Source organism: Pyxicephalus adspersus, chromosome 1, assembly GCF_032062135.1.
Source record: "Pyxicephalus adspersus chromosome 1, UCB_Pads_2.0, whole genome shotgun sequence".
Classification (NCBI taxonomy): domain Eukaryota; kingdom Metazoa; phylum Chordata; class Amphibia; order Anura; family Pyxicephalidae; genus Pyxicephalus; species Pyxicephalus adspersus.
Genome location: NC_092858.1, coordinates 79,058,447 through 79,083,550, shown reverse-complemented (window position 1 = coordinate 79,083,550; position 25,104 = coordinate 79,058,447). Strand labels below are relative to the sequence as shown.

The 25,104-nt window shown below is 36.3% G+C and overlaps 1 protein-coding gene across 1 annotated transcript in view; it reads left to right on the top strand.

Moving 5' to 3' along the window:
• The window catches only part of ATP2A3 (ATPase sarcoplasmic/endoplasmic reticulum Ca2+ transporting 3), a 91,600-nt gene that overhangs the window by 53,670 nt on the left and 12,826 nt on the right, over positions 1–25,104 (top strand). Inside the window, exons 5-14 of the mRNA XM_072405240.1 lie at positions 5,385–5,523; positions 8,491–8,571; positions 9,220–9,305; positions 9,736–10,200; positions 17,700–17,788; positions 20,449–20,551; positions 21,774–21,905; positions 22,491–22,616; positions 23,870–24,088; positions 24,171–24,506. Coding sequence (XP_072261341.1) covers positions 5,385–5,523; positions 8,491–8,571; positions 9,220–9,305; positions 9,736–10,200; positions 17,700–17,788; positions 20,449–20,551; positions 21,774–21,905; positions 22,491–22,616; positions 23,870–24,088; positions 24,171–24,506 — 1,776 coding nt within the window. The remainder of the gene's footprint in view (positions 1–5,384; positions 5,524–8,490; positions 8,572–9,219; positions 9,306–9,735; positions 10,201–17,699; positions 17,789–20,448; positions 20,552–21,773; positions 21,906–22,490; positions 22,617–23,869; positions 24,089–24,170; positions 24,507–25,104) is intronic.

Here is a 25,104-nt window from a genome sequence, read left to right as displayed (position 1 = left end):
ATTTGTATGTGCCGGTTATGTGATCACTTTGTTTCACTGGGATCAGTAAAGTTTTGAACATGACATGGAAAAGAGGCATATCCTGCTTTCCTTTGTGTCTAGATGTGGGTAGCTGACAAGACCAGTAGAAATGTCTGTTCATACTGCTGGTTTCAAAGCTGCCTGCTGCATGTTTTTTATGGGCAAAACGTGCAGCTAAAGAGATCAGTGATGGTATATTTCAAAGTTTTACTGCTTGTTAAGAATATTTAAAAACACTAATGTCTGTATTTTAGGCACATGTGGAGTGAATAAGATTTAGGAGGACAGTATTTTCAATGTGTAAGCACGAAGCACAAGAAGCCAATGACATAACCACAAACTAGAAGGAGGAGAGGAAAGTTAAAGTAAAGCATTACTTTACTGAAATCGTAGTTAATGCACAAAACCAACTTTAATAGAAGTAGTCAGTTGAATCAACAGTATGCGAATGTAAACATGCTGTTGCACAAATCGTTTTCATACCCCCTTTTATACAGCCATTGTGCAGATGCCTAATCTCCCTTTACTTGTGTACAGTGTTACGTTGGTACGTTGTGTTATGTTGGCAGCAGAGTAGCATGGACAAAGCTCTCCAAGGAGAGAGCATGATGTCTCCAGCATGATGTCTCTTAGTATATTTCATACAAGTTCCAGGCTTTTAGTGCTTTCCCTCCCCCAGCCACTTTTCTAGTTGCATTCAAAAAAGCATTGTTTTCCCCCAATGAAATCCATTACTACATTCATCTGTTTTTTTTTGTCTTTTTTTGGAGTTCAGTTTAAGGGTGCCAAACACGTATCAACAACACTTAGGTGCGATCCATCATTTAGAGCAATTCTCTGTGTGTTTCCTCATCTATACTTGTAATGAGGTGCAAACCAAGACACTTGGTGCATCCTATAAAATTGTGAGGATGGATAATTTTGTACTGAAAGAGTCTTCTGCTTCTACTATTGAGACGTGCTGGGTGGTTCCGTTGATTTAGCCATGGGGATCTCCTTGATGAAATGCACTGGAAAGTTCTTGTTGGCACACCGCAGTCACACAGGATGCTGGCAGCCAAGAAACCCAACAGATTTTCTCAGCTAAATACCAGAACTGGAAAAAGCACCAAATGACTATAAAATGTATCTAATTCATTTCTGAAAATATAAGAAATACTTGGGAATTGAGGAGAGATTAACACTGCAGGGAAAACTTTTTGCGTTTGTTATTGGAATTGGTCATCTACTTTTAATTTATTCACTTCTGTAAATAGTGTTCCCTAACTTCAAAATTCCCACTCGATCTGCCAGGAAAATGAAAGGACATTCATCTTATAAAGGACTAGAATGACAAGGAAACTTGTTTAGATATTCTTGTTTGTGTGATTAGCTAGGAAAAAAATTATTTTTAATGGCCATTCACAATTATATTATAATTTTCTTTTTAAGTTCCAAGAAAAAAGGATAGAATACCTGACACACTAGAGTTGTTAAAATACATCAGTTTGCAACAGTAGTTATGTATGTGTGTAAATGTATGTATGTACTTAAGTGTGAGTGCATGCAAAATGTAGTTGTACTACAAACTTCTTTTATTCTTTGCTGGATATCCCGACGTCACCCACAGTTGCTGGGACTGAGGGAACTCCTTCACACATCTGCAGGAGTCACATCATCCCAGCCTGCCCAATGGAGATGGCTGAAGATCCAGCACCAAAACCATGAGAAGATGGAAGCATCTGCGAATGAGTGACCACAGGGGAGTGTAAAAAAACAAACTTCAAAGGGCAAATAGATGTATTTTATTGAAGAAGGGACTTTACCTATACGTTTTGATATACCTGCCTGGTTGCAATAACTTAGATTAGAAATAGGATGCATTTACAATTATTTTACCGAGAATAAGGGTTCAGTAGCACATATCTCCACTCTCTGGGAAGCTCATAAGGCAGTTGTTAGGGGTCAATGTGTTGCGCTAAGTTCCCGCTTAAAAGGAACTACAATTTAAAGCGTGCTTTAATGAAGCAGGCTTTGAGGATCGCAGAGAGAGGACTCACTAATAGTCCATCCCTGGCACATCTGCGGGAGGTGACCACTCTCCGCTCCAAATTACGGGCCTTGGAGCTGAGTAAAGTCAGTTGGCTGATGCAACAAACTTTACCACCACAAGGGCAACAAGGCTGACATGCTTGTTGCACTTGTGGTAGTAAACTGAGGGGGCGCACAAACTAACTCTTCTCCCATGGCCATTAGGGACGAGAAGGGGATACTTAGGTACGACCCCTCTCATATAGCTTTCCAGTTTGAACAATACTATACACATCTGTACCACACAATACATCAGCCGTAAAGTGACATGGGCCCAACTTTACAATCCACTATTGATTCTTACTTAGCAGAATTGGACCTCCCCCGACTAAAGGCCTAACATCTGGAGCATCTTAACAGTCTCATCACTGAAGAGGAGATCTCGAAGGTTATTTCTCATATCCTTTAACATAAAGCTCCTGGTCCTGATGGTTTACTGTATCTATAATATAAAACTTTTCAGCCAAATTTGCTCCCCTATTTAGTGGACTTATTCAATTGATTTTCTACAAGGCAAATCCATTCCGCCTTCAATGTCATGCTCCCATATCACTGTTATTCTCAAACTGGGTAAAGACCCGTTAGATTGCGCTAATTATAGGACCATAGAATCGCTGAATTCGGATCCTAAAATTTATTCTAAAATTTTAGCAAATAGGCTCTCCAAATTTATGCCGTTCCTTGTACACAGGGATCAAACAGGCTTTATCCCATTTCGCCATGCGAGTGATAATACCCGTAAAGTAATTAACCTCATAGATATTCTTAACAAACGCCAGACCCCTTCAATAGTACTCAGCTTAGACGCGGAGAAGGCGTTTGATCGTCTTAGTTGGTCCTGCGAATGGGGTTCGCAGGACCCTTTGTAGGTGCCATTTGTTCCCTCTACAGCTGCCCATCAGCTTCTGTCAAATTAACTCACGCCTCTTCTAGGCTATTTCCAATTAAAAATGGGACGCGACAGGCATGTCCCTTGTCTCTCTTGCTTTTTGCGCTTAGTATTGAGCCACTTGCAGAGCAAATCCAATCCAGTGAAAGGATCCTCCTACAAAATCTTGGTATATGCAGAAGACATTCTTTTTACATTGACACAGCCTCTTGCCACCCTCCCGAATTTATGGGCCGAGCTATACACTTTTCGCATTGCCTCAGTCTAAAAGGTAAATTCCTCCAAGACGAAGGCCTTACCTCTATATGTACCATTCTTACAACTCTCAGCATTTGCAAGATAAATATTCATTTTTGTGGCGAGATTATTCATTGAGTTACTTGGCCACTCAGATCACAGCTACATATACCCAACTATATGCCCATAATTATCCTCTGCTATTCCAGGAGATATACAAATATCTGAACAAATGGTGTGTCATTATGGCATTGTGTCAGTAAAAATGATGCTTTTACCCAAGCTCCTTTTATTTCCTTCCGGTCCGAGTTCCTATTTTGACCCTGAAGAAACTTCAAGCTGGATTTCTGAATTTTATTCGGGTGCATAAGAGACATAGATTGTCTAAGACAGTGGTTTGCACACCCAAAGATCTGGGAGGTGTAGGGGCCTCGGACCTCAATAAATAATATAGCAACTCACCTCGGCTTTTTGCCCTCGTGTACTAAACTATTCTCCAGTATTTGCCGGGAGTTGGAAGAGGCCTGGCTCGCCCCTCTACATCCCAATGTGATGATATGGAGCTCCTCCATGTTGTTAACAGATAGAGATTTGCTTTCACTGATGGTGTTTATGAGAAACGTATGGAGAGCCTACAAAATTAAGTTTGGTCTTTTAGCTCCTGCCTCTGTACTTGCCTCTATTTTACACACACACCTGATAGTCTAACCAGATCCATGTGGCAACCATGGCGACAGAGGGCTTTTTCACACCCAAAATATTTTGCATCCGGTGGAGAGGAGATTACTCTCCTTCCTGGAATTACAGGAGAAATTTGACCCTTCCCAAACCTCCTTTTTGGCATACCTGCAGATCAGGCATTATGTTCTCTCTCTTCAACAATCACCCAGATTTACTCAAATGACTTCCTTCAAGAGGATGTGTGCAGCTGGTCCTTACACCAAGGGTCTGATCTCCTCCATTAATCGCCTACTCCATGTGTCAAACATGGGAGACTACTGGTAAATTTGTTTACATAAGCACCTGGGAAGGTATTTTGGGCCGGACTCTCGACAGGGAGGAATGGACTGATATTTGGGAAGCAGCAAATAAAAAGCTCTATTTGCACCCTTTATAAGGAAAATTTGTATAAGATTTTGTTTCTGTGGTATCACACACCATATGTGCTCCACAGGCTGTTTACAGAGGTAGACCCTAATTGTTGGCAATGTAGGTCCCAACGAGGGACTCTAGAGCATATCTTCTAGTTTTGCCCCATTATACAAAGCTGTTGGGATAAAGTCAATCAGTTAATTGGAGGAGTGACCCAACATTGACCCCCCCCCCCTTCACTGGTCTCCCCAAACTCACATCTAAGCTCATCACACATATCTTGGTGGCGGCTGGCACCCTGATTTCCACCAAGTGGAAGTCCACTTTACCTCCTTTTTTTGAAGATTTATACGCCCGTATTCAAGACGTTCCTTTGATGGAGTACCTTACTGCTCTACTCGGGAATAATGTACCTAAATTTGAACGGGTCTAGGAACCATGGGATGTTTATTATGCCCGATTGCAGGTGTAATGGGTTAATTTGATCTTCCCCATTTCCTATTACCAATCGCTTCAGAGACCCCCTTTCCTCCCCCCTCCCTTTTTTTATTCACTTCACTGTCATGTTTATTTTTTCATTCTCTAGTTTAGGTACTGTCATATTTTGTATACTGGATTCCTATTGTTTGCCATGATTATTATTTAGGATTACATTGTTTAAGTCATAGTCCACCATTGTTTTCTTGAGGTTTCTTGATCTCTTCTTGATAGATATATATATATATTGTGTGTTATTTATATGGCTTTTTCTATTGTATTGATATTCATCCTGTATACTATGTTTATATTCATGTTCTTCTTTATTTTGTTTCTTTTGTATTTTGAAACTTTTCAAAAAAACTCAGTTTAAAAAAGAAATAATGCATTAAAGATTTATAAAAACACATCTAAATTGTTTAATGCATGTTTAAGTGATTAAACGTATTGACACAATAAGTCATGCATTGGTAAGGTGCGTTTGCAATACTTTAGCAATGAATGGCATCCCAGTGCAGTGTGCCCAATAGGTCTTGGCATTGATTTGTCTAACAAATACTTTTTATTGACATTTTTGCTTATTTTTTCTTGATTGCAGGAAAGAAATGCTGAAAGTGCAATTGAAGCCTTGAAGGAATATGAACCAGAAATGGGAAAATTAATCCGTGGGGACCGAAGCGGAGTTCAGCGTATAAGAGCAAAAGACATTGTTCCCGGGGACATTGTAGAGGTGGCAGGTACTACACATTTTACCTTAAATAAAATGTTCTCAAGAGCCTGCTGATCAGATGATAAAGGAAGTAGCAGCAACTTATCCCTGTGATCTTTCCTATACGTTTCTTTCCAGAGTCAGACGTAACCTCAGTGTGCAGCGTGATAAAGCCCCAATATTGACATTAATAAACATATTGATTGAGTACTGTGCCTTTCTCCCCCACTCACAGCACTGTCTTTAATGGTAAAATTAATTAAACTAGAGGAAACTTTTTATTTACTTTACTTCTACTACCTCTGTCTATTGGAAAATTGTAGTCTCTTCCTGTAGCAAAACATAATTTAATTTTTTTTTTCCATGTTAAACTTAGCCAAAGGCACCCCAGAGTAGTCTGGCCACTCAACCAGAAACTGGAGCCACTATACACATTTGCTTTTTACCATTTAGGCAAATTTTGAAAATGCATAGTATTTTACTTGATTTATTTAGAACCTAAAGAGCGATTGTTAATTTCCTTGTGGCATATTATTAATATCCCCATTATATTACATTATATACCATTGCCATACATTATATACAGTATATACCAGCCACCAATCTGAAATACAGTAATAACACAATACTGCAAAAAAAAAAAAGTCCCTAAAACCATGTATGGGATATTAAAAAAAAAAAAAAAGGAGTCAACTTAATCTTATGATTGGTGTGGAGTCCAGAAAAATAGAAGCCATTGACAGTTTTCACAAGTTAGTATACCATGTATGTATAGGTACTGTCTGGCAATAGATCTGCCAAAAGCAGTGTTAAAGTTGTAAAAAGAATGCAATTATATTCATGCAGTAACTAGGTTATCAGAGGATCCCCCTATAAAAACAAATTTCAGTTCAAAGTATTGGTTTATAGCATTATGCCGCCTAGTTTTAAAAGATTTGGATTGCTCTTGTAGTTTCAGTACATTGATGTAATTTTTGCTTGCAATTTCCCAAAGTCCACAGTCATCACTAACCACATCTACAAAATTTCTGCTATCATGTTTATATTTAAATAACCACCACCTTAACCTCTTCAGTGCTCAACCCAGAAATTTTTTTAAGCCGGGTGGGAAGAATTTGTAGGTGGGTGGCAGCCCCTGTATTGTGACCAAACTCTTTAGTAACCACCCAAAAACAGCCGGGTGGGTGCTGAAAAGTGCCGGGTGGTGCGCCCAGCTGAAAGGGCCTGGGGAGAACCCTGCTCTTCAAGCTTCACATGGATGTATCAATATTGCCCATGCATGGACATAGCTGTTTGCATTTCTGGATTGGGAGATAGGGGATGTCCCATCAATTTTAAAGCCATTTAAAATTTATTATTAAAGAATACATTAAAGGAGAATGTTTCTGTTTCCTCCTAGATGAAATGGCTGTGTTAGCATGCAGCAATAACAGCCTCTAAAGATTAAACATTCCTCTGGTGGTTCCTAAAGTGGAAAGATTCAATTTTAACAATCTTAAGCATTCCACAGAATAAATAACTGTCTATGTCCTTCCTAAATTAATTAACCTAGGATTAAGATACCACTGGGGTTTAGTGTAGGAAATGACCATCATCTTGACATTAGCAGCTTGACAAGGGAGATCAAAGGTAGAATGTATAAGGAAACACACAGCGGTTTTATGCTTATTCGAATAAAAATGATAGTTTTAAATGCTTTGACTTTCTATTATTTGATTATTCTTTCTAAAATTAAATTGCTAAACATTTTTATTTATAGGTATAACCCACTATACCTATAGGTATAGGTATACCCTGGCAAACTAAATCTTGTAGTACTAAATAAATTGCAGAATCACTACCAACCTTTTTACTATTGCTTAACATGTTTCAGTGCGTAGTCATTATCATTGGCTAAATGTATTGTGTACTAAAAAAGAATCTTCTGACTTCCCTGTGGACTAACCAGATCCTTTATAGAGTTTAGTGGTAGCAAAGAAAATAAAATAAACCAAAACCGTGTGTTTTTAGATTTTCTGCTGCCTCATTAGCACTGCTGTTATGTAAGTTGTAAACAACCCATGATAAAAGTTTCATATCTTGACCAAAAAGCATCCCTCTTTGAAATTGTTTTTCTTATTAATACAGTATATATACAGTAACAAAGACCTTTTAATCAATTTTAAATATTTTTGTATGGTTAATATTACTTAAAGTGCCTTTTAAAACAATGAAGCACAGCAGACATTACATATGATGAGCTTTTTTTTCTGCCTAAACCAGTGCTAATACTGTATCTATTACCAGTATTTTCCCCAGATGTGTGGTAAAGTGGTTTCTTGTTTTCAGTCAGCTTTTCTTAGCTGTGCAGATTACTACTGAATTATCTTCCTAGGAAACCACATTTTTTCATAGCTACAGTTGATACACCTGCTGCATTGCAGGCCTTGCAGCCTTTTAACCTCCTCTTTTCTAAACCTAAAACAACAGAACTCAAACATTTCTTATGATTTGAGAAAGAGATTAATTTCTTATTACTAAAGAAACCTACACTTTTACTATATGTAGTGTGTAAACAAAATTTTGTTCCAAAAAACGAAATGCAAACCCACACTGCGTAATCAGGGGCATAATTTTAAAACCAAGATTGAATATTTCCCTGAATAATTACCTATGGTGTGTCAATTCATATAATTTAAAACACATCCATAAAGGGTCTTATGCAGTAATTATGCCACTTGGTGGGAAATTGTACACTGTTCTGATCAAGCTAAGCTGATAAAAAATAAAAACTAGTAGCATTAAGCAAAATATATAAATATTTTTAATGTAAACCTTGTTAGAAATACTGAGGGAGTATGGTGATAATGTGTTTACTTTAAATAGTAAAAATACAGATGTAAGAATGTTTGAACTGCTGGAAGACATTGAGTTTAAATTTGATTGTTTTAAACTCCTATACATAAAGTTTTCAGTCAAAATTAAATATATGTAAAAACATTTCTGTCAATTTAAGTTGGTGATAAAGTGCCTGCTGATATCCGCATTATCGACATCAGATCTACAACATTGCGAGTGGACCAGTCAATTTTGACCGGTAAGCGTTTTTAAAATCATATTTATATATAAAGTATATAGTTTTTATAAAACCTAAATTTTGGTCTGTAAATGCCATTAGAAGAAGTTTCCGGGTTTATATTTAGACTTTTTCGTCCTGGACTTTGACATTCGAGACATAAGAACAAAGCACCCTGTATTGGTGGCCAACAATAAAGCACAAATGATCATTTAGGGCCAGTGACCCATCATAACCAATTAAAACATACATACAACATGCTTCAACCAGATAAAAAGACAGCCCACCTGATTTTCATCTTTTTGCCTTTTTTAAATTACCACACCATGGATGTATTTATTCATACTAATTTTATTGGCATTTCTTTTTGTTACTGTTTTGAATGTTATAAGTGATGGCTGCATTTGGGCCTGATGTTTATATACATGTCAGTGTAGTTTTCCTGGTTTTATTTTATTTTTTTTTGTTTGTTTTTTTCCCCCAGGTAAAAGTAGGTAGTAGGGATATTGCTCTTCCTGGGTTAGGAATTCCATGCATTGTACTGTATTCACTCTGCAAGAGTCATGTATTATATTGGCTCATATAAATGTATAAAATAAGTATATAACAAAATGTGATAATACAAGTTTACAATATTATTATAAAAACTTGATGTTTTACCTTTATTAGGAGAGTCTGTTTCGGTAATTAAACATACAGATCCAGTCCCAGACCCTAGAGCTGTTAACCAGGATAAGAAGAATATGTTATTTTCTGTAAGTATTTGTAATATGGTGTTATCTGTTTGTGAAAGGATCTGTCTTCTAAATTTATATGACAGCTAAGTATTTAGACCAATTTTACCAAGATCTTTGGTAATGACCTCTTAATATATTGTATTTTATCTATGTTTGAATTTACTAACTTTCCTGAAGATGCCAGTGGCCTGGTTGTCAATCCAAACCATTATCATCCAGCCTGACCTGGGTCATGAGCCAGGAAAGCTTTAATGGCAACTTGTATGTTCCAGAACTATGTACCAGAAAGTAAAGAAGCCAGTGGCTGCCAGGAAACCAGGATCTTTTTATGGGTTATCAGCAGTGCCACTAAGCAGTTTGACTTCACTTTCATTTGAGATTATGTTGTTTCCATATGTATGATTCTTTTTGTAATTTTGTTTTATGACTATTTAAATGTATATTTTAGGGAACCAACATTGCTGCTGGCAAGGCTGTGGGAGTTGTGATTGCAACTGGCGTTTACACAGAGATTGGAAAGATCCGGAATCAAATGGTTGCAACTGAGGCAGAGAAAACCCCTTTGCAGCAAAAAATGGATGAATTTGGACAGCAGTTATCTAAAGTCATTTCTTTGATCTGTGTGGCTGTTTGGGTAATCAATATTGGTCACTTCAATGACCCTGTGCATGGAGGATCTTGGTTCCGTGGAGCTATTTATTACTTTAAAATTGCTGTTGCTCTGGCTGTAGCTGCTATTCCAGAGGGCCTCCCAGCTGTTATCACCACTTGTTTAGCACTTGGTACACGTCGAATGGCAAAAAAGAATGCAATTGTGAGAAGCCTTCCATCGGTGGAGACTCTTGGCTGCACATCAGTCATATGCTCTGACAAAACTGGCACCCTGACTACCAATCAAATGTCGGTATCTCGGGTAAGTGAGCTGTTACTAACAAGTCAAAATACACTTTCATAAAAAAAAAAAATTTAAAGTAATTCTAGAGATGCATACAGGGTGTCCAGCCTACTTTTTGAGTACACTAGGCATTGCTGTAGTACTTCAGTTCCTTCTGTCTATAATCTGATGATTTGAGATCCCCCTCATTAGATGCAAAATAATTTTTGAAACTTGCCTACTGCCAGCTGTTTCTCACATACTAAAAGGCTGAAGAAAAATGTATGTACGGATACATTTTTCATAGTTACCACTCAGATTCTAATATGCTTTGAATGTGAATAATAAGCACAGGCTACACAAAGTGCATTCATTGTTAGGTTCTTTCTTGGCTTTTGCTGCATTACATAGTACTTGGACTTTAGCACAAATACAGTGTTTGCTGAACACCCTTAGCAGCTTAATGATTGGGTTTACATTGCTTCTTTAAGGAAACTTGTGGAATATATGAATATATATATATATATATATATATATATATATTTAATATATAGAATATTTAGATTATATAAAATTTCTATATGTATATAAATGCTCTCTTTTCCTATGATTTAGGAAAACAAACTAGATGTAGTCTTAAATTGGGAAGAACTTTGCCCTGCAGTTTGAAAAATAACTGATCATACAAATTGCATGTGGTTTCTGCCACTGTTGCATAGTACAGAAATAATTTATAATAACATTCAGATGCATGTTTCCATTCCTTTTTGTTTGACCCTCTGTGTCACTGAAGTCAATGTTTGTCTTATGCAAAAGAGGCAGTTAGCATCACAGCTTTAGCAGGGATGTTCAGAAATGATTTTAGTATATAAATACATTTTGCAACTGTTTGTTTTACTTTGGAAAAACGATAGCCAGAATATTTGTTGCTGTGGATACTGTGAGACGCTTATACCCAAAGTCTTAACTGACTTCTAGTCATTATAACAATTAGGCCTAGATCTTGGATGCAAAGTACGCAGGATATACGCTACACAAAACTGAGATTGTTGTAAATGCACTGGGCCTGATAACAGGGACAACCATGCACCAAACCCATGACAATGCTGGTCAATATTCTTCACTCTACCTAGCACATGCACACTGTAAATATCAACTTCTCTGCTTAATGATTTTATTTGTAAGGTACACAGCTATGTATGTTTTTTTCCTGCTATGGTGCTTGTTCACATGTGTGTTACATGTACCTAAAAAAAAAAAAAGTTTTTGTTGATGTTAGTGTGCATTGAAAGCACGATCACCCACTCACAACCCATGCATCTCTGTGTTGAGGTATGTTGAAGCGAAAAGGTTTATGTTGGTGTTTTGTGGCATCAATGTACATTGACACCATCACCACAGTATGCTTCAAACCATATATCTTACACAGCGAATTTCAAATGAATGGACTAATTTATATTCTTAAAAGCCAGAAATTATTTAAAGTGAATGTAAAGCAAATGTATTTGCATTTTCTACTGTGTAAAAGAAACAGTGACATCATTAGTAAATTGCAGAGATCAAAGCTGTGGGAGAGACTCAGGAGGTTCACCCATTAATTACAGAAACCTAGAGGTGTTGAATGCAATACCAGCTCCTCCGCCTCTGTGTAGGGCTTCTTGTAACAAAGACCAGCCACTGCCAACCTCTCCATGTGCAAACTTCTTGTTAGATTATTGCACAGTCTTGGAACGAAAACACTAAACAAGTTTTGTAAAAGAATACACATGCCTCTTGTATTTACAGAATTTTCTTCCCAAATTTATGTTTCACGTGTACTTAACCAACAAAACAAAAATAACCCCTTATAAAGATTGATTCAATTTCTTCTAATTTATGGAGTAAAATATTCTTCCTGGCCCTTAAAGGCGATTGGATATGTTCCTCTGTCAACATTCTATGTTGAACTAGTTATAATTAGAAGTATCTGTTTCTATTTTTGTTTATTTAGCCTTTAATTAGATACATTTCAAAATATTAATTCACTGTTTTTCAGAAAGAATATAGATGTAGTATTTTTCAGGCTGGGGCTGAATCTGGAAGCCATTCCTCAAAAAGAAAATAACTCTATATTAAATTATTTATGTGACACTTGCCTTATGATGTCTGTACATAAAGAACCAACATGTGTCTGTTCAGCCCAGTATCCCAATGAATGCTAAAATATCAAGAATAGACAGCTCTGTTCTTTTTACCTGAAAGGTGCTTTTAGAAATTCTATGCTTTTATTTTGTTGTTAAATGTCAATGTAAAGGATTGATTTGTAAATGTCCAACCTGAGAATTCTTGCATTCCATTTGTCCTGCCTGTACCTGTAGTATTTACAAATCTTTTTTCATGGTTGATAATTTTGTAAACTTACATAACTTCTACATTTTAAAATGAAGCATCGGCCATGCATGTCTCTGTTCGGTTTATTTGCTATGGTTGCCATTCCTTGAGAAGAAGAATAACCTTTTGAGCCTCTCTGGGTTAAGCTTGGGCAATAAAGCCACAGTAATCCTTGTTATATATAAATCATGTAAGCGACCTGAAAGCCAGGGTGCTAATTATGAAATAGTTTCCATTTTCACTCTCATTATTCCATTCATCATTTGCTCTTGAGCACATGGAAACTAGTCAATGTTGGTACTCCTGCAAAACTGGCAAAAATTACATGTTCTTTTTTTTTTTGTGTGTGCCCTAATACGATAGTTTGATTATTCTAAAACTGCATCTGTGTGTGTAACAATATATATTTTTTGTGTCTGAACTGCTGAAATCACATTGCCGCGCAATTGTTTTGTGTACTTTAGTCTGAATATTTTTTGTTTAAATTTTTATAGCTGGAGCCACTGCAAAAAAAAAAATATTTTGACATGTTTTATCTCCATCTCCCTGTATTGAACAGTGGACAAGTGGCCATTCACACCAAGCTAAAATAATTTTTCACACTGAGCACTGAAAGTTACCATCATGTGGTAATACTGGTAATAATCCGGTATTTGGAAAATATAGTTATACTGTGCTGTTAGTTGACCTTTGTTTGAGTAGCACATCACTACCCCCTGATTGTCCAATAAAAATAATTGCTATAAGCTGTTATGTGTATAGATTATAGCATCTGTTCAAACATCTACTAAGAAAAGTGATATGGGAAAGCATCAAATTCCTCCCTAATATGAGCAGTGTTGACAAGGAAATAATTATTAATTTAACTGCACCTATTCCCACCTATTATATATACGGTACATATGTATTGTATCAATATGTACAATAATAGAGTTTAGGGTGCAATGACATGGGTGTGGATATTTGTTTCGATATATTGCCAGCATAGAGTTATGCTACCCTGCTCATTCAGTATCCTTGGCTTTACTATATAAGTCATTGTGTTTGCTAATTTGTGTGGGGTCTGTAAGTACTCGTAGCTGCAGTGTACTCTGTTCTGCATGTTTTGCATAGTAACCACATAATTCTTTGGCTTGAATATCTGACAAAGCTGCCTGGTTCTAAGCAGGCCTCCCTGACTATTGGAGTCAGCTGAAGCATAAATCTGTAGGACACGTATTATTAGTCTGCAAGCTTCGCATTGGAGTCGAGAGCTCCGTTAATGTTTAACTGCTGGGAGTTCCCTGGATAAATAAAGGTGAACGCTAATGGCAGGATTATAGATATTATTCATGGATTTACAGACCTGTAGAATTGTTAAATATTTACCTAATAGCAGTAGCATAGGTTCATTGAACAAATGCACCCTCTGTGTTAGCTCACCATGTAAACAAGCTATCTACATCACACTGTGAACCAGGTAATATTTGTTTGTGGATAATACATGACAAACATTCTAGGGATTCTCTGATCAATGAAATCTGAAAGGTTATACTCAAAATGTTCCCTGTGCAAAAGAGGCCTTATTAGTGCTTTAGTGACCACAGGTAATAGAGAATGAGTAATAGAAATTGTCATTCTGCATTTGCACATTGCAACTTTTCTTTTACCTGAAACTATTAAATACTGGGCAAATACCTGAAAATGACGAAACCAAATGCTTCATGATTACTAGCACCCTAAAGTATATCTAAAGCCCAGACTTTAGGTTTTGTAGGTGCTGAGGAAAAATCATTAATTGAAGGCCCTACATTTTCTTTGTATACACAGTCAGATTCTGACTACGCAACGGTGTTGTTTTACTGTGCCTTATATAAGTCTTTGTAACATATATATTATAAATACTGTATATATTTATTGATAATTTTCTACATTTAAAAATAGTTATTCTTGTTTTTCTGCACTTTGTTGGTGAGGATACCACAGTATTATTGTGGAATGCAATACGCACAGACTTCCTTAATCTACTTGTTCTGAAAAGTATTCCTTGCAAGGAAAGGAAAATAAGGTAAATTAAGTGTAAACTACAAAAAACTCTTGCGCTTTTGGTGGAATGTCTTCTGTCTGGGATTTTGGCTTGATTCCAGGTAGAAAGGCCTCTGCATAAACTTGCTTCAGTGTTTACCTTATAAGGGCGGAGGGCACTTTGTAACTGGAGTGTTAAACAATGAAGGGAACTCTGTTGGCACAGTACCAGCCTCAAAAACAGGTCTTGCTCATTTAACACCATTGTGTCCTCTTGTCGAGGTTTTATGCAACTATTCTTTTAAAGGAAACAAGCTCTGTGAAACATGTAGAATGCCATAGCTGACATCTGCTTCTGAAAATGCTAGTTATCTGGCTGTTGTGCAGACCTTATGTTTAACTGCTTCAGCTCCCCATTCCTGTGACCCCCCTATCAGCAGAGCAAAATTTACATTTTGAGTGTCTGTTAATTTGGCAATAACCTTGTCAATGTTTAAGACAAGAGTAGTGAAAAAGTATTATGTTTTCAGCCTTTTTTTGATGATTTAATTTTTTATGCAATTCACAGCTTGTGTGTCGGTGGGTAAAGACTTGCAACAACTCATAAAATGTTTTAGCTCTGAAGTGTTTTACATTTACAGACTGGAATGCAATTAGGGTTCCCTTATGGCTGGCACATTCCCCTCCATACCCTTGCATCAATTTTTAAAATCTGCAGATTCTTCTTTAAATTTGGTTGCATTTGTTGTCAGTAGCTTAGCATTGTCATGTTTGATGACATAGTTCCATGTGTATAACCCTGCTTATTGGGGAAGCTATGTAAGAGAAGGTGGGCCTGTCTGACACCTGCTAGTGAGTCCAGGTCCAGTGGAACACATTAGCCACATTTGCCTATTTGTTAATAGAGCAGTTTTTAAATCGGATTTATTTGCCCTGTAAGGATGGTGGCCATATACCACCTACTATTGATTCAGTAAAGGCTGCCTAGTCTGATAAGCTGATCAGTGACTTAGTTGCTTGCTAACTTAATGGCTTTAATATTTGGTGACCCTGCATAAGCTTAGGTTCTGACATCCCTCTGAATACACTTGCCCTCTGCCTAATCAACAATTTTGAGCTGGGAGCCAGAACAGCAATGAAAAGGAAATCTTCTGATGGGGACACATGTTCTCTTCACAACGGTCTAAGGGGGAAAACCTTTTGTTTTTGAGAGATTTTTTTCTAAAGCACAACATTGTGGGCAAATCTTGCAAATGGTGTGGAGATGGCAATAAGAAATATCTGGCAATGGAGAAAAAAGGGCCTTAAAAGTCCTGTAACTGTCCTTGGGAGTTACACAAGTGTATCTATTGACAAAACTAGAATGAATAAATGACACACCTTTTTTTATTTTTTACTGTTTATATTCTGGGGAAGATTTTCCTTAACTTCTTTCCCTGTAGACCTAAACAACAATTTAGGAGATCTGCAAAATTAGGGGAAATCTCTAGTTGTCCCCTAAACAGTAACCCCACTACAACATTTACACCTATAGCCACAAAATGATGGCTTTTCTATGAAGCCTTGTTTTGTCACATATTTTTGGGCATGGTTCTTTTTTAATAATTTGTAAAATGTATTAATGTTGTGAGATGTGTAAACCTTCTCCCCTCATGTTCCTATCTCCATTTCTTCCTCTGCTTGATTTCCCACACTCTTATTGTGCTGTTGTGTAACTCATCACTACTAGTTTCATACAGCATGTTTAAAAATTGTCTCTTAACATAAACCAGGTTTGGACGACACTGACACATAGTCTATACAGAGGGCAAGTGAAAAAGGAATTGCATTGAAATACGTCAAGTGTCAGAAGTATACAACAAAACTAGGGAATGTATGACAATGTGAGATGTGTTTCCTTTGCCATGAGATGGACACTTTTTAAAGGATACTCTTTTAGTAAATATCAGAAATAATGACAATGCGTTTTCCCCCACTTTAGTTCTGTAAGGGGGCACATGCTTACCTTTTAATCATTTTAATAACTAAAGGCTTCTATTAAAATTGTACTACATTTATAAGGCAGATATTTTTTGGTTGAGATTACTTGTATAATGTTTTCATTTAAAAGTTATGTTTTACTTTATTTAAAACTGAGTTTTTAGTTTGTGAATGAAACAGTTTATTGTTCCAATAATTCTGCCTGTGTGTTCATTTTCAATGAAACCACTTTGAAGTAATAAAAGACCTAATCTTGGAGCTTTATATTTCTTTTACTAGTTAAATGACCTAGGAAGTGTTTAATGCTTGTGTACTGTCGTCAGGTTGGTTTCCTTCTGTTCTCATGTTTCTTTTCCATCTGCTCTGTACTCTACATTAGCAAACATGCAGTCGTTTCTAGTGCACACTGCCTGTCACCCACACATCTGGATTGTAAACCGATATGTGTGCAATTACTTAATTACTCTGTCTCCTTTGATAGTTGTATTATCGTACTGTTATAATGATATAAATATTTCTATCTCTATCTGTACGTTTACCTAAATTTTTAAAGTAAAGCTGTTGACCTGTGCTTGTAAAAGATAAGAAAGGTCACCCCTAGATTTGGAGTTTTGCTTTAAATCAATTCTTGGTTAGCATTAAGAATCACTATCTATTAATCCTGAACTTTACACTCAGTGATTTTGTTCAGCATTTGTCTCTAGAAAACCAAATGTATTTTTACATGATGGTATCATGATTTACATACATGGTTCAGTGAAATGTTTCACTGATGTCCATTATTAATTGTATTTATTTATTTTTTAATGGTTGACAATCTTTGCATTAGGCTGGATAGACTAGCTGCAGGTTGTAAAGATTCTTCATTCAACCTTTGTTGCTCAGGGGATAGGTGTGTGTGTGTGTGTGTGTGTGTGTGTGTGTGTGTGTGTGTGTGTGTGTGTGTTTTAATATGCCAAGCAAGGTTAACAACTCTTCAACTGCAGTGTTGTAGAAATTCACTTTAGTTTTTAGCTATGTGTTATACATGACTGCCTCAGATCAGTAAAGTGGTTTCATTTTACGCATTTCAGCTATTTTACAAGTTAGTTTTACCTTGTTTGGACATTTTTGAATTGTTACATAAGTGTACATGGATTAAGTATTATGTGAACTAAATATTATTTTCTTTTTTTTCTTTAAAGATGTTTATAGTTGAGAAGATTGAAGGAACAAATTGTAGTCTTCATGAATTCAGCATCACTGGCTCTACCTATGCCCCTGAAGGTCAAATGTGAGTACATTGTGAGCAATTTAGAATAAGATTTATACCATACCGTCCTATATTAAATGATCATTATACCTTTTCATTGGCAGGCATCATTACAAGAAAATTAGAGGACAAGCAGTAGCATTTTTATACTGGCAACAGTGAATTATTTACTAATGTTATTTCAAAGAGCAGAAAGAAATTCACTGTTGTATGTGTTTTTTTTAATAAAATGTTATTGGTTGAGACAGAAAAGTTCACTGCATTTAATGCCAGTCAAAAAAAATCTATCATTCAATTACCACAATGTTATGGACAAGTGTCTTCCTACCGACTACTAAACCAGTGTACTATAAGCTGTGGATAAAATAATTAAAGCGGAGGGCTCCCATGTTAAAAAGTCAGTTCAAAATCAAATACTTAGGCTATGAGCCACTGTTTTAAAACGTTATTCTCCAGGGTAGGTTATTCAATTAATTACCTATGTCATGCTCAGGATACCTGTTCCAAACCAAATTTACAAAGTGGCAGCTCAAATATTTATAAGCCTTTTTTGTGTAATGAGCTGTGTTTGATAACTTAAATGCCAGCCAACATGTTTGAGTTGTCTGCGGCACATTTTCCATTGTATCCTTTTCTTTATATTGTGCGATTTTGTATATAGTACATTTGGGAAGTCTTTGTTATTCTGAATGAATTAAAACGTTTTGAATGCAATTTGTAAAATATGAACAGGATTTTCACTCTTTGATTGATAGGATTATATTATAGCACTCCTAATAAAGAATAACATTTACACATTAAAAATCCACAAGTCTGCTTAAAAATAAATAAATTAAATTAAAAATAAAGGGAATACTTAATCAACGCAGTATTACCACTAAGCCAGTCAATATCCTGGCATACTAACTTGTCCATTAGGAATTGTAAATTATTGAGAATCATTTTCACCTGCTTTGGTGCTAATGAAAGCAACAGATGCACAGAAGGGGCAACAGCAATCCAGCCCCCAAAGAGGGAATTGTTTTACCCCAAACCATGTCTCTCTCCTGCTGGATTTTTATTCAATGTTGCATTTTGCTACTGCTCTTTTCATCACTAACACTATACAGCAGCATGAATCAGTACCCGAAGCCTACTAAGGTTGCACAGGTAGTCTACGCTTCAAACATGGCAAATCTAGCACAGTCTAAAAAGTGTGGAGGAGAGATTTTCAACTTGAATATTTCAGTCATTGGGATCTAATATGTGATTTTAGAGTTCCCCTAATTTTTTGAAGGAAAACCCAAAAAAGGTCTAAAGGGCCAAGTGGAAACATTTTCTGTGACTTCACCTGTTACATCTAACCATTGCACAGGGCACGAGTTTGCATTCAAGTGTACTCCAATCACAAGTGGATTGGATAACAGTTAAAAACTGTATATTAGATTTATTGCTGTCTTTGTCTCAGGTGACAGTCCTCTAGCGTGTGTAGGTAACTTACATTTCTGTTTAATATGAAATAAGTACAGATCCCCCAAACTAAAACAAAGGGTTATGATCGGCTTGGGTGAAAATCTACGATATGTACAGCAGTCACCCAATGTCGTTCACCCATCCATCTTGGGAGATCAATGAAGGACCAAGCAGGGATGACAGATGCACTATTCAATAGAGGAGAGGGCAGTAGGGTGCTAAGGCATCGCACAGGAGGGACAATTGTTCCAGGTAATAGGAAGAATGAGGGAAAATCTCCTCGACAGGGATGACAATTTAAACATTACAAATGATCAAATCCTTTGAAAGCAAAAGTAAAGGATCACTGTTTGTGGTGTGTAATTTTGGTAAGATTCAATTGAAGAAAACATCTACTGATTACTTTAGTTTGTCCCATTTGTTTAGTGTTTTCCACATCTTAGATTAGGTCCAAGTTGTACTTCCAGAGGTTGTCATTGACTTTCTTCTAAACCAGGGGTGTCCAACTCAAATACACAGAGGGCCGAAATTAAAAACTTAAACCAAGTCGCGGGCCAAACTTGATATTTATTGAAAAAACAAGAAACGAACAAACGAGAAGAGCACGCAGTAATATGCAGTGGATTGATCTAAATTCTTTGAGGGTAATTGTTTTACTTTGCCAGAGAAAGCAATGATAAACCAAATGAATTGCTGTATTTATTTGGTTTCACATTGCATTTTCTGGCACAGTAAAACAATTAATATAGCAATAGCTCTATAATAATTCCTGATAATATTAATTCTGATAATTCCTGATTTTTGGGCTTACCTGTCAGTATAAACTCTGCAGGGTCCGCCACTACAATTCCCGGCATCACTTGCATCTATAAAATGGGGGTCCACGCATAGGCAAAGAGGCCGCTGATCTAGAGACGCGAGTGATGCTGGGAATTGTAGTAGCGGCATTGTACTCTCATCTATAGAACAGCAGCTTAATATCAATTGCAGCTGGCCCAAGGTTACTACAGATTGCAGTAGCCGCAGGCCAGCTGCAATTCATATTAAGAATTCTTTTGGGGGCCAATAAAAAGGACGTGCCGGGCCAGAGTTTGACACTCCTGTTCCAAACTGTCATTCTTTGTGTAACTGTGAAAATGACATTAGTATTTGTTTTCAGTTTCTCAACATTTTATTTTTATTACGATACAATCCTGAATGCCTAATGCATTTTATTTCCACTTAAACAGCTTGAAAGATGAGCAGGTTGTCCAGGGTGGTCATTATGATGGTTTAGTGGAATTGGCCACAATCTGTGCCCTTTGCAATGACTCATCTTTGGATTTCAATGAGGTTAGTACTCTACAGGTTTTGTACTTAATACAAGTTACAAACATGTTTTAGAGGCAGGAATTACTTTTTCTTCAATACATTGTTTTTCCTGGGCACTCTTTTTACATGAAAGATTTTAATATTGATACATGAAAGATTTTAATATTGATTTTATTCATTTATGTATGATTAAACATGTCAGTTGTGTGCCAAACACTGTAATAAAGGCAAACTAAAGCACCAACATTTCTTTACTACTTGCTGACATGCTGTGTTTAGTTTTTGCTAAACTTGGCCCTTCACATTATGGATAAACATTTCCATTGTAGTTTCGTCTATCCAAAGAACATAGTTCCAGAAGTTTTGTTGTTCGAATGCAACTTTTTAAACTTGAAATTGAGGCTCATGAGACCATGTAGTGTTTTTCAAATTTTCTCTCACCCAATTATGCTGAGCCCGTGCAGTTTGTAGCCACGGGTTCCTGACTTTATCTGACAGGAGTTGTATCTAGTGTGGTCTCTTGCTGCTGTAGCCCATCTGCTTCAACGTTTGAGGTGTTGGCATGTAGAGATGCTCTTCTGCATACCTTGGTTGTAAAGCATGGGTATTTGAATTACTGTTGCCTTTCTCTCAGCTCAAACCAGGCTGACCATTCTTTTCTAAACTCTGGCATTAACAAGGTATTGGCACCCAGAGAACTAATTGGATATTTTACTTTATTTGTGTGTGTTCATGCAAATTTCAGCAAATCAGGAGTTTCTGAAATATGGGGCCTAATTTTATTACAGCTCTCCAAGGCTGAGAGGATACACTTTGATCCGTGAACCTGGGTGATCCAGCAAACCTGGAATGAATCTGGTTTGCAATTGGAAACATTTGAATAGAAATAACACACAATATATATATATATATATATATATATATATATATATATATATATATATATATATATATACACACAATTATACAATATTTTTATTGAAAACTTTGGTTGATCATGTCACTGGAACATTATGAAACACGTTTTTTTAATACATGGTAACCTCTGGTTATGGCCTATTTCATATATTCAGTTTGCCTTAAACTTTGTAACTCCAGTAATTAGCTGTAACTGTTTATTTACACAGCGGTAGGTGTTTCTGATGTGATCTTGTATTATTTCCATCAAGATCTTCTGTTCTTATATTGTGTTTAATATATGACTGGACCTAGACATATAGTAATGTCAGGGTTTCTTTTCTAGTCAAAGGGAGTATACGAAAAGGTTGGAGAAGCAACAGAAACTGCTTTAACCTGTCTTGTGGAGAAAATGAATGTCTTCAACACTGATTTGAGCAAACTTTCCAAGGTAGAAAGGGCCAATGCCTGCAATTCGGTGAGTACATGTTGAAATTGAATGTTTTAGTGTAACACTTTGTTGTTTAAAGGTAACTCCATGCTTAACAGAAAATACTTTCATAATCATTACATGATGGCCACTGTCTTTGATTACAACAGAAAATAATCAAACAGCAAATACATGTAATGTGACATGTGAGTGCTTAATGATGGAACAAAGAGGAATATTAAAATTAAATCTCAGATTTTGATTGGACTCCAACATATTAATGTAAATTTCTATACATTCACAATCTGTTTTCATGTATTGCTACTGCATTGTGTGTGTGTGTGTATACACACATTTTTGGAGCTAATGGCTTTAGCTCCAATCTGGGGACAATTTGTATTTGTCTTTTAACCAAGCACAAGCCTTATTTAAATTTTGAGACTGAGAACTAAATATCTGTATTTATTATGACATTATTACCATTCACTGTTTATCAAAAAAATTCCAGTATTACACCGCATACCTCACACAAAATTCAAAGACACCAATGTTTAAATTTTTGTGCTTTTGTATAACAAATCATACATATGTGCAATACAAATGTTTGAATATCTTTATATTATGTTGTAACAGGTAATTAAGAAGCTAATGAAAAAGGAGTGTACTTTGGAGTTTTCTCGAGATCGCAAATCCATGTCAGTATATTGCACTCCTCTTGGTTCCAATTCTGCAACTTCAGGGGCTAAGATGTTTGTTAAGGTAACATAATTCTCTATTTTTATATCTTAAAAAGTACTCTATTATTTTTTCTTCTCAGAGTAGAGGTTTTCTAGTATCATTTTTATATCCCTTTAAAAAATTGATGCAAATTGCATGTTTCTTACATAGAATGTCACTTTTTTTAAAATAAATTTACACTTAATAATGACATGACATTACCCTTACTGTGTTGGATAATAACTAGTGTATTTGAATAATTTCTCTTTCTTAGATGTGTTCCTCGGTACTCATGAGCACCCTGAAATGTTGACTAAAAAAACAAAAAAAAAAAATCTCCAGTCTTCCTTATCATGAACACCCGTTCTGACTGTGAAATATGCGAAACCTACCAAAGCTCCCCTGCCTTCCTTCCCAGGCTTATGACTACTCACAAATATTACAAGTTACATTTTACCCACACCTTTCCTCTTGGGGGACTCCCAACTAAACCAAACTGCAGCATAACTACACATAATAATGATCACCAGGCAATCCATCACCGAAAATAATGCCCACCCATTATCTGGGTCTACAAAACTATAAATATACTCATAACTCACATGCTTCATTGACTAATAACAATTGCCTTTTATTGCCAACTACCTCCTCATAATCACCTGCAAGCTACCCCATCCAGAACGATAATCAACTTTACCCACCCATAACTCCCACCCTACATAAATGAATACAATTAGGCTTTTATCACACCCACAGTCACAATTTTGTTCACACTTCCATCTGTATTTTTTTTTTTTTTTTTACTAGTGGAGTTATCATGCCGTATATCAATTAATGGATACATTTCTGTTTTCATAAATGTATGCACTGCACAAACACTTATTTCATTTTTAACACCCATACTTTGTATGTTTAAAAGCAATCTCTTTCCTAATAGTTATTTAGCTGTATGTGGCTGGATGGAGGGGTTTTAGCACCATCTAGTGGAAAATATCAGCATATCAAATCACCCATCTCAGATTTGTTTATAGGAGTACTTTTACAAACATTTGTATATGTAGGTATGTGAATGAGTATTTATGAGCGATAATTGGTAATATACAATAGGTATTTGTTTAACAAGTTTAGAGGCCATCTAGTTTTATTTAGACTTATTGGATTGGCTTACCTGGATCAGGAGTAAAGTCTTGATCCTAATTACATATTAGTACTATAACTTTATTTTGCCAAATGATCTAGATATAGAGCTCATTACGAGTGTATTGTTTAATTGCAAAAAATATCTCTAATTGTAGGGTGCTCCAGAAACTGTAATTGAACGCTGCAATTATGTGCGTGTGGGTTCCACAAAGTTACCCCTAACTCCATCAGCAAGAGAAAGGATAATGTCTAAGATCCGTGACTGGGGGACAGGCATTGACACCCTAAGATGCCTTGCTCTTGCTACAAGAGATGTTCCACCAAAATTGGATGACATGCAGCTAGATGACTCTAACAAATTCATCAGCTATGAGGTAAGGTATCTCCCCGAAGTATGTGGGTGGCGCAATCTCTTTCTATCTCTGAAAATTAAACATTATTTTGTTTTTATTTAAGACAAATTTGACATTTGTTGGTTGTGTTGGAATGTTGGATCCCCCCCGCAAAGAGGTGTCTACTTCAATTGTGATGTGTAGAAAAGCTGGCATCAAAGTCATAATGATAACCGGTGACAACAAGGGAACAGCTGTGGCCATATGCAGAAAAATTGGCATTTTCTCAGAATCAGAGGACATAACTGACAAGGCATATACTGGAAGAGAGTTTGATGACCTCCCACTAGAAAAACAACGGGATGCTTGTCGTACAGCTCGATGCTTTGCCCGTGTTGAACCAGCACACAAATCCAAGATTGTAGAATATCTGCAGTCTTTCAATGAAATTACTGCAATGGTAAGGTTTTTTGCCACTTAATGTATATATTAGAATTGCACAAAACAACAAGGTTTCCCGAAGGTAAAGCTACTTTTTTGGGGACCTGTAAGGTCAGGCATATATAGTTAATAGATAATGAAATTTAAACCACATTAGGCTGTATTTGCAAATTTTATATAAAAAACATATAATATACAAAACCAAATAAAATGAAGCACTCATTAGATCTGCTATTGGAAAACTCTTCTACTGAGGTATTCCAAAACTTCTTTTGTGCTTTCAAAATTGCTTTCTTCCCATAGTTGCATTAGGGGCTTTAAGGTACACTAATCATCGATACCATAACCTTGAATGTTTAAGGTAGTTGGTTCACTTGGACCTGAATCTCTGTCATAGAGAACTGTATCTGTAAAGAGTTTTCTACAGAAGAGATGCAGGTCCTTTATACATTTAAAATTTGTCACAGTTGTCAGAAGGACAGAAGCTTAAGCCTACATTAGGGACCTTATGTTTTCTGTCACCAAGAGGGCACGTAAACAAATTACACTCAATTGTTGAGACTGAATCTTGTACACATAATTCCTCATTGACCCTAGTCCTTGTGCCGAAAAAAAAA